The sequence below is a fragment of the Physeter macrocephalus genome, chromosome 10 (assembly GCF_002837175.3).
Source record: "Physeter macrocephalus isolate SW-GA chromosome 10, ASM283717v5, whole genome shotgun sequence".
Lineage (NCBI taxonomy): Eukaryota > Metazoa > Chordata > Mammalia > Artiodactyla > Physeteridae > Physeter > Physeter macrocephalus.
In genome coordinates, this window is record NC_041223.1 from 31,077,170 (window position 1) to 31,093,598 (window position 16,429).

At 37.7% G+C, this 16,429-nt stretch overlaps 1 protein-coding gene across 1 annotated transcript in view; it reads left to right on the forward strand.

Annotated features, from left to right (window-relative positions):
• Positions 1 to 16,429, forward strand: part of STX7 (syntaxin 7) — a 50,317-nt gene that overhangs the window by 18,555 nt on the left and 15,333 nt on the right. The window contains exon 3 of the mRNA XM_007100315.4: positions 15,037 to 15,106. Coding sequence (XP_007100377.1) covers positions 15,037 to 15,106 — 70 coding nt within the window. The remainder of the gene's footprint in view (positions 1 to 15,036; positions 15,107 to 16,429) is intronic.

Here is a 16,429-nt window from a genome sequence, read left to right on the forward strand (position 1 = left end):
GTTAATGGATAATAATATAGAAATACCTTTATTAAACATGCATTAATTATTAGATTTGCTTCTATTTGAAGTGACTACTGATAATGATCGTAAAGATAAGTCAAGACTGACAGTGTGACAGTTGTTTTTTCAGCGTTTATCTACCAAAATCACTTACCTGGTAGAGTGCTTCTCCTCAATGGCAACCTGAGGAAAACAGCATTAAAGTCAACTTGCGTACTCTTTTATTTAGTAATAAATCTAAATGATTCCAGAAATATTTATACATAATTACATTCTTTCTTTTTTTAATGAAAATAAGATAATACTATACCTTTTTTTTTTTGCTGCTTGCTTTTTCCTCTCTTCTATGTTGCTTGCATAATTTGTTATTATATGAATTTGCCATACATCTCAAACCTCTGTGTTTTTTGTTTTTGTTTGTTTTTTGTTTGTTTTTTAGTTGTGAGTTAAGTTTTATTCGGAGAAGAGGTATTTATTTTAACTTCTTTTGACTTTTGTGAAAAATTCAAGATTACGAAAGATGTTTTCATTTACTAAATAGCACATTAAGAATAGTTAATGGATAATAATATAGAAATACCTTTATTAAACATGCATTAATTATTAGATTTGCTTCTATTTGAAGTGACTACTGATAATGATCGTAAAGATAAGTCAAGACTGACAGTGTGACAGTTGTTTTTTCAGCGTTTATCTACCAAAATCACTTACCTGTCAGAGTGCTTCTCCTCAATGGCAACCTGAGGAAAACAGCATTAAAGTCAACTTGCATACTCTTTTATTTAGTAATAAATCTAAATGATTCCAGAAATATTTATACATAATTACATTCTTTCTTTTTTTAATGAAAATAAGATAATACTATACCTTTTTTTTTTTTGCTGCTTGCTTTTTCCTCTCTTCTATGTTGCTTGCATAATTTGTTATTATATGAATTTGCCATACATCTCAAACCTCTGTGTTTTTTGTTTTTGTTTGTTTTTTGTTTGTTTTTTAGTTGTGAGTTAAGTTTTATTCGGGGCAAAATGAGGACTGTAGCCCGGGAGACAGCATTTCAGATAGTTCTGAGAAACTGCTCAGAAGTCAAACCTCTGTTAATGGACATTTCATCCTAAAATTATATGTTTAAAAGTTGAGGAGCTTACCGTTTATGCTGCCTCCCACATGGATCCTTCCTTCTGAGTTCTGTATAAATAAAATGTGGTGCTGATTATACCATAAAATTTTTCATATATATGTTTCCACACTTATTTAAAAATTAATTTAACTATTATTAGATTTTTCCACTATAAATATATTCAATATGCTCAGTAATTGTATTACAGAGTGGCTTCTCTTATTAAATAAAGTTCGTGGTCAGTTGTGTAACTGCTGCTCAGCTGCACTGTGATGCTGCCTGTGCGTACAGTTTAGTTGGCTCAATGCTGGTGTGAGAGCGGGACAGCAAAACTCAGGCTGGGCTGTTTAGTTTTGGTTTCCTGGAATGGTTTTGACAATTCTTGTCCTCATCTCTTTGACACTTTTTTGTTGTTTTTCACCAATTAATAAGCAATATTTTTCATTAAAGAGTATATTGCCTTTTATACTTATTCCAGTCTGGGTTTTTTCTTAAAGCAGTTATTAATTGGTTTGCATATTAATTGATTTGGAAGAACCCAACAGTCATACAAAATGGTGTTCTGTAAGTCTTGGGACATTTCCTTTTCGAGTCATCTTTCTTGTTATAGTGTCATTATCATGATCATTATTTGAAGAAACCATTGTTGCAGTAGCATATTACTCATATTGAGTATGGCCACCAACTTCTCTGGAATAGTTTGTTCTTCATCCCATTTAACGTCCCAAGAGAATGCCTGCAGACATCACCAAGATCCCCTCGTAGCCTGTGGATTATTATTTTTCTACTGGGGAATGTGGAAGCCTTTAGCTAAAAATCCAGCTAAGGCCTGTTTACTTGGCAGTGCTCAGAGCACTGCCTTTCTGCTGGGGTGGGGGAGGAGAGCTGGGCAGGGTAGCCCAAATGCATCCAGTGACTTTAGTTGTATAGTATTGCCTGTACACCCTGCTTTACTCAGAAATCTCATTCTGAAAAAAAAAAAAAAAAAAAAAAAATCTCATTTTGGAAGATGTGTAAGTTAGTATCTTTTAGCTCTCTTTACTGTTTACTCTGTGCCTCATATTTGGTATTTTGAATCTGTTTTTTGTACATTGTTATTTGATCTTCTAGCCAACTCTGTCAGAAGAGAAAATTTAGGCTTCAAGTGGTTAAGTCACTTGCTCAAGTTCATATAACTATTATGGAGAGGCTGGCACTTGAACTCAGGACCATCTATCTGATTCACATAACACTATGCATTTGGATCATGTTTTACATTGTACCAGGTCATTGTGCATTTATGTGCATTCATTCATACCATGAGTATTAAGCATCTGTGCTGTGCTAGGCACTGTCTGGATGCCAGAGATATTTCAGTGAATAAAACAAACAAAATACCTACCTTTATGGAGCTAACCTTTAGTGAGAGAAGACAGACAGAAAATAAATAAGTAAATAGTGTATTGGAAGGAGGTGTTAAGTGTTATGAGAAGCAACCTGACAAAAACATAACAGTGGGGATCTGGTATCCTGGAGACGGGACTGCATTTCTAAATGGGATACACAGGGAGCCAGGATAGGCCTTACTGAGGAGATGATAATTGTACAAGTATTTAAAGGAAGTAAGGGAATGCACCCTTCAGTATCTGGGGAAAGAATGTTCTAGATGGGGGGATAGCAGGTACAGGGGCCCTGAGGTGGGAGCCTGCCTGGGTGTTGGAGGAGTGGAGGAGGGGTTGGTGTGTGCAGAGCACAGAGAGGGGAGAGTAGGGGCTGGAGGGGGTCTTGGGGGGCGCCTTACAGGCTATCGTAAGAACTGAGGCTTCTACTCTGGGTAGAACCAGCCTTTTGAGCATGTAAGTAAATGGAAAGTGGATACATAGATAGGAGAATGTTCTCATCTAGTCAGCATTACACTTTTATTTTCTCTCTGTGTAATAGAACTCAGAAGGATTCATTTGTAGAGACAGCATAAATGGTTAAGTTCCCCAACTTCTAAACCTATAAGCTTAGGATAAAATCTCCATTAACAGAGGTTTGGATAAATGACATATGGCACAGTCATATAATAGAGGAAGCACAGTGTTGAGCTTAACTAGAGTTTTGGATTTGTCAAGTGGTTAAGATAAGTGGAGAGAGGGGCTTGAGGATACAAGCAAGAGAGTGAAGATGATGACATTTAAGCTGACTGTGGCGTTTAAATTGGGTCAGGAGGCAAGCGAAGACATGGGGGGAAGGGGAGGTCATGTGAGGGAAAGTGGCAAAGTGGCAGGACAAAAGGTTGCTGGGTCCTGGGGGGGTCAGAGGCTCGTTGGGGTCAGGGTGCCAGTGGGAGAGAGCTAGACATACAGGAGGTGGTGATTTGTAAGTGGTGTGTATGAAACTAAGGTTATGGAGGAGTTACGGTTGCTGGTAATGAGAAGGCATTTGGTAAGATCTTGGAGTGTGTGATTATGGAAGGGTGGAGGACAAGATCATTTGGAAAAAAGAGTGCAAAGAAATGAGGCCAGGATGGTGGCAGGATTATCAGCATGGGTATTGAAATCACTAGGAGTTGAGAGAGGATTTGACAGTGACAGTGAGCTAGGAGCTAAAGCCATCAGCAATTCAAGGGCTGTGGCCTGAGCAACCCAAAAATGGCAACGACTGTTAACAGGGCTCATGCTTTCTCTGTGTCTAATCTTTCCTTTCATTTAGTCTTCATTTCTGAATTTGTCTTTCTCTTTTTTTCCCCGAGTTCCTCTAGTTTCTACTTCGCTGCTGCCTGTTATCTGGCCATCTTGTCTATGAGCTGTTTTGTGATTTTCCTTTAAAATTGCAGTTGCCTCACTGAGTTAAAAAAAAAAAAAGTGCTATTTTGGGTTATAATTTTCACCTTATCCACTTCTGTGGCAACATTTGTTCCTGCTGCGTTTCCTTTGTAGCGAGTTTTGCTGTTCTTTTCCACAGTTTTGTATAATCTTTTGCATGGCTGCTCTGTCTGTTCTCTTGGTTGTTGTTCAGTGCAATGAGCTTGCTTTTCCTGGCGGGAGACAGCTGTGAAGGGAGAGGGTGCCCAGGCTGTGCTCTTGGGCTCCTTCCTCTCTGCACTGCCCTGAGGCACTCTTTCTTTACCCTCTGCCTCTCAGAACCTAGCCTGATGTAGGAGAGTTCTGCCTCCAGTCCAGACGTCCCCCCCGTCACTCCATTGGTTCCCCGGTGCATAGCCACTTCTTTCTAAGGCATCCCCTTCCTCTTAGGGAAAGGTGACGTTTTCAGAGATGAGCAGCCTGGGGCCCGAGCATGGTCCAAGCCTCCACTCTCCACCTCGCTCAGCAGAGTGCCTGCTTCCTGTCAGCCCTGCCCCGGTCCCCCTTGGGAGCCACCATCATCTCTTGGTAGCGCACACTTGCTGGTGACATTTTGGCGCTCCGCCTCCCCTATTCTCCTCTGCAACACCCCTGTTTCCTATCCCATCCCCATGGCTTCCCACTCACGATCTGCTCTTTTCTGTTGCTTCTGGCCACATGTACATTTTTTTGAGAATTCTTTTGTGGTCTTAATTTCTCTGAAAGTGTAACTTACGTGGGTTTTCTTTTTTCCTGCCTCTCTGTTCTGTATGGCTTGAGGAGGGAAGAAGAGGGAAGATTCAGGAAAAAACTTGTACCATGTTCCTATAGGAAGCAGAAATCCATTTGCAGTGTTTTAGCAAAAACATGTGAGCAGCAGTGTCTTGCAAATAAAACTGATTAGAAATTCGGACTGAGATAAACAGTTGAGGAGTCACTGGCATATGAGCTGGAGGCGAACTTCCTCACATGGCTACCACTCAGGCTGCTGCTGGAGCAGGAGGACTGTCGGGCTGTCCGGTGGATGACAGGAAGGAAGCTCATCCAGGAGGCCAGGAGGGCCAAGGAGGGCTCAGGAAGGCTGGAGAGCCGCAAGGAGTACGGCTGCCCTGCTGGCAAATCCCTGTGTTAGCTGAGTGCACAGATCGCCTACTCAGGGGGCCACGTCCTCCTCTTGGCCTCTGTTCCTCCCGATTCTAGGCTCTCTCTGAGCAGGTCAGCTGAGCAGGGCCACATGATAAGATGTTAGGACTGAACATCTTTGCTAAGACAGAGCTTGCATCTTCATTATTTCTGGCCATCTTAGAAATCCGAAGTACCGTTTACATACAGTTTTCAAATGGCTTGTTTTTGCACTTTGTTCATTTTTAAGAATCATGACTTTAGATTTAACTCTTTATTAGTCTACAGTAGCTTTAAAATGCCCTAAATTTCTACTTTGTTAGCCTGTGTGCCTTTCTCCCTCTAGATATTTGGAAAGAAAACCAGTGAGAAATTTAAAATTAAATGTGTTCTAAATGGGAGATTGCTTCATGGAAGCAGGACTTGCCTGCAAGTGTTGGAGTGCCAGGAAGGAGGGCACAGTAAACCAGCAGGCTTGGCCCCGAGGCGCAGGCTTCACCTTGAGCTTCTCAGCTCAAGACTCATCCTTTAGAAGATCCTTCAGTTTCCTCCCCACGCTTCTCCTCCCCACCGTTCACACCAGTTCTTTTACCCACAGAGAAGATAAGCTCCTATTCAGGTCACAAGACGGAGCATGAGATGGAGAGCCTATTGGAAAAAAGCCCATAATTATTTTAGTAGCTTTGTGTCAGATTCTCTAAGGAGTGTTTCTACTTCCCATGTGCTTTTTAGAATTATTTCTTGGACCTAGTTCACTTGATTTTTTTTCTCAGAACCTTTTTGTGTTGAAACTTATTTTCAACTAGCTGATATATTTTCTCATGATACACTATCCTATGTACCTTGTACTGTGTAATGAGCCCAACCTAATGATTCTAACTCTGATTATAGTAAACTTACCAGTAATAGCATCTCATGTTCTTACAGAAATCTATGGCATTTTGAAAATGTTTTTATATATATCATCTTCTATAATATTTCAAACCACCCTTTAAAATAGGTAGAGTGTTTGATAGATGAGGAAAGAGTTGTCTAAAACAGAATTTGTTTTAATATTTAGTTGGGTTTTTTTTCTAGTTCAGTTTCTTACTTGTGTGTATACGCGTCACTGTCAGGTGGTAACTGACTTCTCTCCTAATTAGGGGTTATAACTGTCTTGTGTCGATTGATATTTATCATTATCTCTACAATTCTCATAACCATATCAGAGTTTATTAAGTTTCAACACCCTCCTACAGCATGGTTCGCATTAATATATATTAATAGGAATATTCTTACTGTTCATTTCTGACTTTCAGGAGAAAAACATTAAGCCACTTCATACTGTTTGCTCTCATTTATTGAACTCTTTCTGTTTCCAGTACAAGGTGCTTACATACATTGTCCTCAGTTGAAGTTCATGATAACTGAGGAAGAGGTGATTCTCCCTCTGCTTGACTGGTGAGGCAGTTATAGCTTGGAAAGATGAGGTCAATTGCCCAAGGTCAGCAGCCAGCAAGAAGTGAGGTCAGGTTTCCAAATCAGACTGTCTGGCTCCCAGGCTGCTTGCTGGTCAGTGTTACACTCTACTTCTTCTTCCGCAGTGTGATGTGGGTGAGACCGAGTCAGAACCTCAAAACCACTTGTCCAAGGGTTTTAATAACCATTATTTTTTTTCTGTGATTGACAGTTTCAACTGTGAATTATTTGGGGTTGAGCAACAGAGATATTTTGTGCTAAAAGAGCAGGAAGTTGTATTCTGTTCTCCATTGTTCGGAGACATTTCTTTGAAGGCGCACATGCCTGTTAGGGCTGGCCCAGGCAGCCCAGCCACTCTCAGTGGTCAGACAGCATCCTCCCTGGTCCCCAGGGCACTCCGACAGGTGGGGACATTACACAGCCCCTGATGCCAACTGTTCCCTGCAGTTGTACCGCAGAAAAAAATACCCTTTGCTATGAAGCGTTTTTTTTCCTTAGGTTATCCACTAGATGGCAGCAGACTCACATGGAACAGAATGGGTGTTAACTGAAAATAATGAAGAGCCAGAAAGGGGATGGGTTGGGTTTTGTGGAAATAATAATGCACCTTTTCTGGATGTGTAGGAAATAGTGTTATCTTTACGTCATGAAAAATGTAATATATACTGTAAAGTCATCTCTCTAGAAGTAATGGTGCAAATAGTTGCAGATTGTGGATAATGCAAAAATAATTTGTTCATTGTATTGTTGTAAAGGTGCATCTTGATTTAATCCTATCTCAGTGTATCAGTATCAGGTGACTTTTTCTTCAAGTAACTGTTTATGGTTATGTAAAAAATTTGTTCCTTAATTTTTATGTTTCACAGGTTTTTTTTTGCTTTCAAATTAGACATGCCAATAAAAATGAATGTGACTGCTTCATAAATTCACAGTATCCCAGGCGAGGTAACAAAATGAAACCCAGTAGACATGACTTGGAAGAAGCTAGGAATGATTATCAGTTTTCCAGATCACCATCCTGTTTGTCATCTACCTAGAAACCTCTTTTTTATCTCTCTCTCTCTTTCTCTAAACTAATTTTTCTTAAACATTTTTGAACATGGTCAACTTGAGTAAGGCAAGAGATCCTATGAACCACTATCCTAAAACTAGGAGGTAGTCAAAAACTGGAGAGTAATAAAATAATAGATTGGTAACGACATAGTTACTCTACAAAAATGTTCGTCCAATACCATGAAAAAGTAACCATAATTGTTTCTAAATTAATGTGAGAAGAGCAGCAATTGAAAATAATAACCCATACAAACCAGCACCTATAATGTACTGGTAACATATTCTTTCTGAAAATTGCAGAAATCCAACCTAGTATACATGAATGTTCAGTGGAAGATTACAGCCAACATAGTGAGTACTTAGTACACTCAAGTACCATACTGAACTGAGTTTGTGAATACAAAGTTTTAGTAATTTTTACTAATTTAGGACAAGGATCGGCCAATTTTTACTATAAAGAGCCAAATAGTAAACATTTTAGGCTTTGCTACCCACGTATGGTCTCTTGCGTATTCATTGTTGTTGTTTTGTTTTTTGTTAACCCTCTCAAAATGTAACAACCATTCTTAGCTGGAGGGCTGTATAAAACTAGGCTGGAAGCCCCGATAGGCCATTAATGGCTGACCCTGGTGTAAGAGGGTAATACTGGTCATATGTAAATTGATGTCTCTGGAATCTTGCCAGTTCATAAGACCTGAAGAAAGGACAGGTGTTTATTTCCTGATCAGCTTCAGTAGGGCAGAAGAATCCTTGTGGTCCACTGGTAGGCCTTGAAATGTACTTTGAACGCTACTTGCAACACCTAAGCATCTCAGCTCAACTCCTGTTAAGTTACTCCAAGTTAGCACAGACTTATTTTTCCTTTGTTTCCTTTGGCAACTATCATACACCTGGATTATGAAATAATCTTTTTAAAAGCCTTTTACTTTTCGCCCTTTTAGCACACTGAAGAATACTGTTTTAGAAACTAAGAAATCTATATTCTAATCCCAGCTCTTCTACTTAAATAGCCATAGTTTCTTGGACAAATCAGTTATTCTGTTTGGTTCTCAACTTCATGTATTTAATAGAATTGAACTAATGCCATATAATATTTCTCCTAAATTTGATTCAGTAATTTCAAATTTATGTTTCCATAAGCCCTTTATCACCTGATCAGATGATACCTTTACTTGATCCTCAAGTTTAGAGCTATACAAAGTAAAGAAATATAAATAAATGAGTGTTGATGTCCAGAAACCCTTCACTTTGCCAGGTGGATAGTGGATGACCAGGCTATGTCAAATGAATGAGTAATAAAGGAGCATACCTACCTTTCTTAGCTTTCTTCTTATATGTGCCTTGTGTTTTAGAAATACATATGACTTCTTATATAGGATTCAGTCTTTCTAATGCTGTTTTGTTGTTCAGTTTAAAAAAATACTCGTTGAGTGTGAACAATATGGTGTGTTCTAGAGATACAGTAATGAACAATGGATACCTAGTTCTTTCCTTTAAGGAGTTTACCCTTGTGGTTGGGGGAACCAGTTGGTAATCTGATCATTTCAAGTTATGTCTAAGTATGGTATTAGAGGTTTGAATCTCCAAAACAAAGTGTCTAGTGTCTTACTTCAAAAACAATACAAATGCCACCTCTGTTAAGGCTTTTTGGATTGTCCTTCAATTGAATGCCTATATTATAGGTCCTTGTTTGAAACATTATAACATTTATATAATGTAGTTTTTTTTCTCCTTTTCTAGATTACATGCTGCCTGAGTGTAAGGGGCCTTGTCTTACATTTGTATTCATGAAAAACATCTAGCCCTCATTAATTTAATGCACTCTGTTAGGCAAATGTAATGGTTGCATCTCTAAGAAACTTCAGTTTATGAGATACTGTGTTATTAAAATTATTGTTTCAGAGTGAGAAGAAGGTTGTCAGCTAAAGCATTTGACTTGTAAAGAACTTCAATATTTATGAAACCTAAATAGCACTAAGTAAATCTAGCTTTTGATTACAAGTAGCTTGTTTTAGGAGCCTGGCCTTTCTTTTTGTGATTGTTGCTAGGACCCTGACTATTAATCACCTGCATTACTCATAATGGAGGTAAGCAAAGCTCAAAGACGCTTAGACTCGTTTAACAACCAGCTTTTTCCCCTAAAACTGGTTCTGTAATGATGCTTCCCAGTGGTCATGGTATTATAAACCAAAAAGAGCCAATGTAATAAGAATTTGGGGTATCAGATGACCAAAAATAAATGTCCATTATAGTTCATACCTTTTGTTTCCGATAATGAACATTTTTCCCTTTTTGCATACTTAAGCTTGAAAAAATTAAAAAGCCCCTGTCTGACATGGTGCCGCTTTCACTCATACAACCTGAACTCCTCTCCCATCTCTACAGATGGGTAGGACCAAGGCCTGTTTATTTCCTGCATCCAGTGCCAGGTCTAGTGGGTGATTTCCAGTCCATTCCTCCTCTGCTTCTACCAAATGGAGGTGTGATTGTATTCCTTATTTGGATATTGTCTGTAAATCACCTCAAGGGATGGAAGAAAATTTGCAAGTGAGTAATTAGGTGTAAATGTGAACTATTTCTCTTCGCTTTTGCCCCTTAGTTCCTAAATCTGAGTGTTCTTTCTGGCTGTGGGTGAAGCACCACCATGGAGTGGTGGTTCTTTGAGAGCGTAAAGATCCCATGGGGCTGCAGTTCACCTTCCCAAGATACTGTCTCTCAGATGACACCGTAATTGGGTCTTCAAAAAGCCATTAAAAATTCTAGAAGTCCAGCAGCTTCCAGATAATGGAGTACTGGGAGACCGAGGAATCCCATTGTCCTTGGAAGTTCTGGTAATTTTTTTTTTCTCTGTAAATTGAATATCTTGATCAGAAGCACTGGTGTGTAGAATACCATGATTGTGACTAATATATGGATTAGGAAGCTGGTAGAATCATTGGGGGAGGGCAGTAGAAGAAGCATAACAAAATCCATAGTACTGCTGTTTCAGTGAGTATAAAATTCTGCCTCCACCACGATGGAAGGAGTATCATCATCTTGCCACTGGGTGACTGGCTCACACCCCCATAGATGGCGCCACATCACATATTTACTTTTGATTGCTATTGCTGCAAATTGGTACATGGCATTTCCAGTAATCATGTTAATCTGAGAAAGGGGAAGTCCAGTTGGTGAGCCTACATGTGGTTTTTATTCTTAAACCATTGCTGGTTTATTAGTCCAGTGAACAAGTGCTGTAGAAGTTGGGGTGAGGGGCAGGCTGGTTAACATACATAGAACAAAATCTAGAGAGAGATAAACCAACAAGATAACATAACACCTAATACGTAGCAGGCAGCTCAGGTCACTGGGTCACCTAGTATACCACTGTTTACTTTTTATCCAGGGCTTAGTAGCAAGACTAGAACTGTTCCTCAAAAGATAACATTGGTTTGCCAGAGAGCATGATTTTGCTCCAAGATTCTAAGGGACTCCTGTGGTTTTTTTCCTTCCTAGTGGGACTTGCCACTAGTGTTACACAGAACTCTGAAATTGCACAGGCGCTTGAGTTACCATTGGATCAACCAGGTCGTTAAAGCCAAGTTGTAGAGCTGCTTGTACCAACACTTGAACTAGCTGGATAGCCTTTTCTTTTGCGGAGTTGAAGCCAGAGCTGGCAACGTTTGGGGGCATTCAGTAAAATGAGTTGGAGCCACATAAAAAGTCTCACTAAGCACTGTTTCCCAATTTGTATTTGAGACTGCAAAGGAAAGCAATTTGTCATTTACTTTGCAGGAGTATGTCAGTGATCCATACGGATTAATGGACCAAGATTCTTCACCAAAGAAACAGGGTCCTTTATTTTCATGGAATTTATCTTCTATCTACTGGCATACTTCCATCCTTCCAAGGCATCTAAGAGTGCATGTTGCTTCTTGCCTTTCAGATTCTAAAAGCACATGTAAGCAGTGTGTTGGACTAGTGTAGTGTCCCATTGGAGGAGAGGATCAACAACCTTGACAACTAACTTGTAGTACAGAGATAAAGAGTATATATAACCCTAAGATAAGACTGTGAAGGCTCTACGCCATCCCATCCAGTTGAAAACAAACTCCTTCTCGTGTTTTCTATTTTTTAGGGTAGAGCAAAAAGTATTTACCGTATCAGCAGGTTTATACAAGGTGCCAGAGATTGTGATGATCTGTTCTAGTAAATAAATCACATTTTGAGGAGCACTGCAGTTGGAGTCACCATCTGAATAAGCTTCTGCTAGCCATCATAACTGTTTGCCTCCTGCATCCTCCAGACAGGCCAGTTAAATGGGAATGGAGGCTTCACCCCGCTCAGCTTGTCAGGTCTTCGGAGGCATTTCTGAGCAGTACACAAGAATAGGTGTTGCTCCTGGGTTTCTGTTTTGTTGGAGTATTGCGCCCTCGGGGTTCCCGGTTATCTCTTCCTTTGCATATAAGCCCTTACTCAGGGAGAAAGGGTGAAAACGGGTTGCTGAGTGTATCTGTTTACAAAAACTAGGGAAATAACCACTTGGTAGATTTAGGCTCCTTCCCACTGGGCCTATCAGAAGCATGTCTACCTAAATTTTTTAAGGGCGGAACAGTTTTATATAGCATTCATACATTAAAGTTATTTATCCTTTCCAGGATTGATATTCTTTTCAGTCTTTCTTTTGCTATTTATGTTTTCAGTGAATATTATCAATTTTTAAAGTTCCTGTTCCTGGCCGATTTTTGTACTGGCTTGTCTGACCTTTTCTCAGTTATTTCTCATTCCTTCTACATGATGGACATTGCTCCTTCCTATGTCTTTACCTTTTTCAAGGCTTTTGATTGTAATTATATCATCATCTGCTTATTTTTCTTGATTTTTACCAATCTGATATGTGTTATCAATGAAGTTTAATTTCTCGTATTTTTTTTTTGCTTGTTATAATTTTAAGATGATACCTTTTACCCATTTTTCATTGAGCTATTTTTATATTTCCAGTTTATAGGATTTTTTCTATATTAGGGATATTAACCCCTTTACTCATTATATGCTGCAGGTATTTTGTCCCGTGTACACACACACACACACACACACACACACACACACACACACACACATATGTTTGTAATGTAGATACATATTTTTCATATAGTATTTTAAAATTTTGTGTATGTTTTGCCAGTTTGATATATTTTCCTTCATGGTTTTTAGTTTTGTATCATACTTGGATAATATTTTATACCTCATGCCAAGATCATAAATAAGATTGTGTAATAAATACATTTTTATAGTTTTATGTAGCAGTTTAATAGTTTCTTATATTAATAATTTATTACAGATTTATTTTACTTCATGAGGTAAGCTAGAGTTCTCTGTTTTAACCCCCAAGTGGTTAGTCAGTTTTCCTGATGTCATTTATTGAGCAATCTATTTTTTTTTTTTTTCACTTATTGTGACCTTTTTTAAAAGACAAGAGCCCTCTAGATATGTGATAAATGCCTGCATCAGTTCGTCTTATCAGCATACTTTTTTTGAAAATAAAAACTTTAAACCCCTATCAGGTAGCCCAAGAAAATCTGTTGAGGTTAAGAAGGAAATATGTAACTAATTGGAAGCCTCCATAAGTTATAAAAACAGCAAACAAAATTCCTCCACCTCACAAAAGAAAAATCTGTTAACCGAAAAGAACGGCAAAAAGAAATTCCTTTGTAAGTAGCTGAATGGTTAACAGTTGCTGTATGATTCCTCTCCAGTATTTATATTTTTCATCTTTGACTTGAAACCAATATTTATTACATCATCCTCAGTGAACAGAAGTTATCCTGTGTTTCGGAATACAATCATTCCTTTGATCCCATAAATATCAATAAATAGTGACTATTTAAAAGCATTTAAGCTATATAAATAAACGATTATTTTTGTTTGTTTGTTTTTTGTTTTGTTTTTTTCTTGTTTGTGGTACACGGGCCTCTCACTGTTGTGGCCTCTCCCGTTGCGGAGCACAGGCTCCGGACGCACAGGCTCAGTGGCCATGGCTCACGGGCCCAGCCGCTCCGCGGCATGTGGGATCCTCCCGGACCGGGGCACGAACCCGCGTCCCCTGCATCGACAGGTGGACTCTCAACCACTGCGCCACCAGGGAAGCCCAATAAACGATTATTTTAAATGAAAAGAATGGGTGGGTTGAATCATTTTTCTCTAGTTCTTGGAAGTGTGAAAGTTCCTTACTTTGAGATGGATTTTCAACTTGTTTCTACTTGACATTTTATTTGTGTATATAAATGCGTAAAACTAGGACCTCCTCTTTTGTAAAGAGCCCCTTTTTTTTATTACAGTGGTCATAGACTTCTGAGTGGTGAACTTAGCATTAAATATTTAAAACCTACAGAAGAGTAAAAGTGTAGTACAGTGAACTTTTTATAAACCCTTTACCTGGGTTCACCAGTTGCTGACATTCTTCAACTTTTGTTTAGTCTCTCTCTCTCTCCAGATTCAAATTCAAGTTTCTCCAGTTGTCTCCACAACTTTTTAATAGTTTTTGTGGGTTGTTTTTTTTTTTTTTTTCCTGATTCAGAATCCAGTCAAAAATCATACACTGGGTGTTTTAGTATTTTGTGTTTTTTAGTTCTTTAATTTAGAAAGCTTTCCTGCTTTCATACTTTTTTTCTTTTGTTGACATTGACATTTTAAAAAGTACAGGCCAGTTGTTTTGTAGATTATCCCATAATTTAGATTGCTCTGATTTCTTTCTCATGATTAGATTCGGGTTAAATATTTTGGCAAGAAAAATACATAGGTCATATTGTGACTTTCTTGTTGGCGTTATGTCAGGAGGCTCATAATGCTAGTTTGTACCATTGGTAGTCCTAAATTTGATCATTTGTTTTATAAGCAACAGATTTATCTTCGATAAAGTTAACTCAAAGTAGTGACATCTGTGTGATGATAATTTGAGGTCATGTGAGTATCCCCATGGTTTTAGCATCCTTTGATCTTTGGATCACTTATTACATAGTTGAAAAATAATTTTTCTAATTTTGTTATTCCCCCTTCATTTATTAACTATAATTCATTCACTTTATATCCCAGTGAATTATGTAATTGTAACAATTATTTTCCTTACAATTTTTATGCCAGTAGAGTTACGTGAAAGTCCATGTGCCATTGTACTAAATGTTCTGATGGAATAGGGAAGACGATAATATTTTTGGCTCATAATTGCCGTTTCACATGGTAAGGTCCCCACACAATACTCTTGAAAATAAATCCATTGTCTCTAATCTTGAGTTTTAATTTAATTAATTTAATTAATCTTGAAAATTAGTCCATTGTCACTAATTAGATTTGAATAAACCATTTCTTTTTTTTCTCAACTAATACTTCCTATATTTATCTCTTTGTTTTTCTGTCTTTTTCTAACTGTCCTATTGTTTGTATTAATTTCTATTGCCCTAACATTTGTAACAATTACATATTTATTTTCTATCATAATAGCTGCGGAAATACAGAGGACTCTGAATCAACTTGGAACACCTCAAGATTCACCTGAATTGAGGCAGCAGCTGTAAGTATTAATTAAACAACAAAAAGGAAATAGAGGGGAAAAACCACCTATTGTTATGTTCCTTTGATAGTGTGTAGTGTTATGTTTATTGGAGAAAACAATGGAAAATTAATAAGGTTTTTCTGCTGCCTCATTTGTACTAAGCTTTTGTGTAGGTTTTTTCCTATCCAGAGTGGGCAGATGTTTTTCTTTATTTTAAAGATCTGGCTTACTCTATCAAAGGAGAACTTCTTTGGTTAGCTTTTTTATACCTTTTAATAGGTTGTTTTTGATGGCGTTGAAAACAGTACTCTGAGCTTCTCTATTTGTATGATTCACTTCCCATAGCTAACAATCCATATGATGATTTTTATTTCACTTAGATTCAATGCATATATCCAATATGAACTAAAAGTTTATTTTTACATCTTTGAATTTCAGAAAGCATTAGCCTCTGTTTAAAAAAAAAAGTTGTAATGAAGTTATTTAGTACATATTTGAATAAATTAACATGCTATTAGAAAAACAGCAATAATACTTCATGGTGTTACAGATTTTACAGAGTGTTTTTATGCATTTTCTCATCTGAACCTTACAAAATTGGAGTGAGCTAGATAGCTTAAAAGAACTATTTCCATTTTGCTTATAAGGAAAACATGCCTGTTTGGGGTTTGATGATTTGTCCAACATTATTCTGAACCTGAATCTTAAATCTTAGTTCAACACTGTTAACAGCTACAAATTTCAAGTAATATATATGTAATAAGTGATATGCCAAACATTAGCTACAGAAGGAAAAATTGCAAAGAAGAAATTAAGATAGGTAATAGTAATTCATACTTTTATGAAGTACAATTTGAGGAATTTGCAGTTGTCTCTAATTTGTATTGCATTTTTCTGCAGTGGATAGATATCAAGGTGCTAAATATGCCCCAAATCTATATAATAAACCATCATTTATTAAAATAAAGTAAAATGGAATAGAAACCATAATTCTTAATAGTTAATATTTTGCTCAGGTTAATAGTGGAGATTCTGAATATGTAGACATCATTAAAGTCTTCTTTTAGAATTTTAATTATATTACTTTTTCTAAAGATTTTTAAAAGGCATATTAAAGATAGGGCACTTGGTAAATATATATAAGTAGGATATAATTCTTCCTTATCAGTCAAATACAGATATCTAAAACATATTTTTACATAGTATCTCATTATTTTAAAGGATCCTAATTGTGACCAATACATGTTTATTTTTTTTTGTTTTTTTTTTTGCGTGTGTCTGGTACGCGGGCCTCTCACTTTTGTGGCCTCTCCCGTTGCGGAGCACAGGCTCCGGACGCGC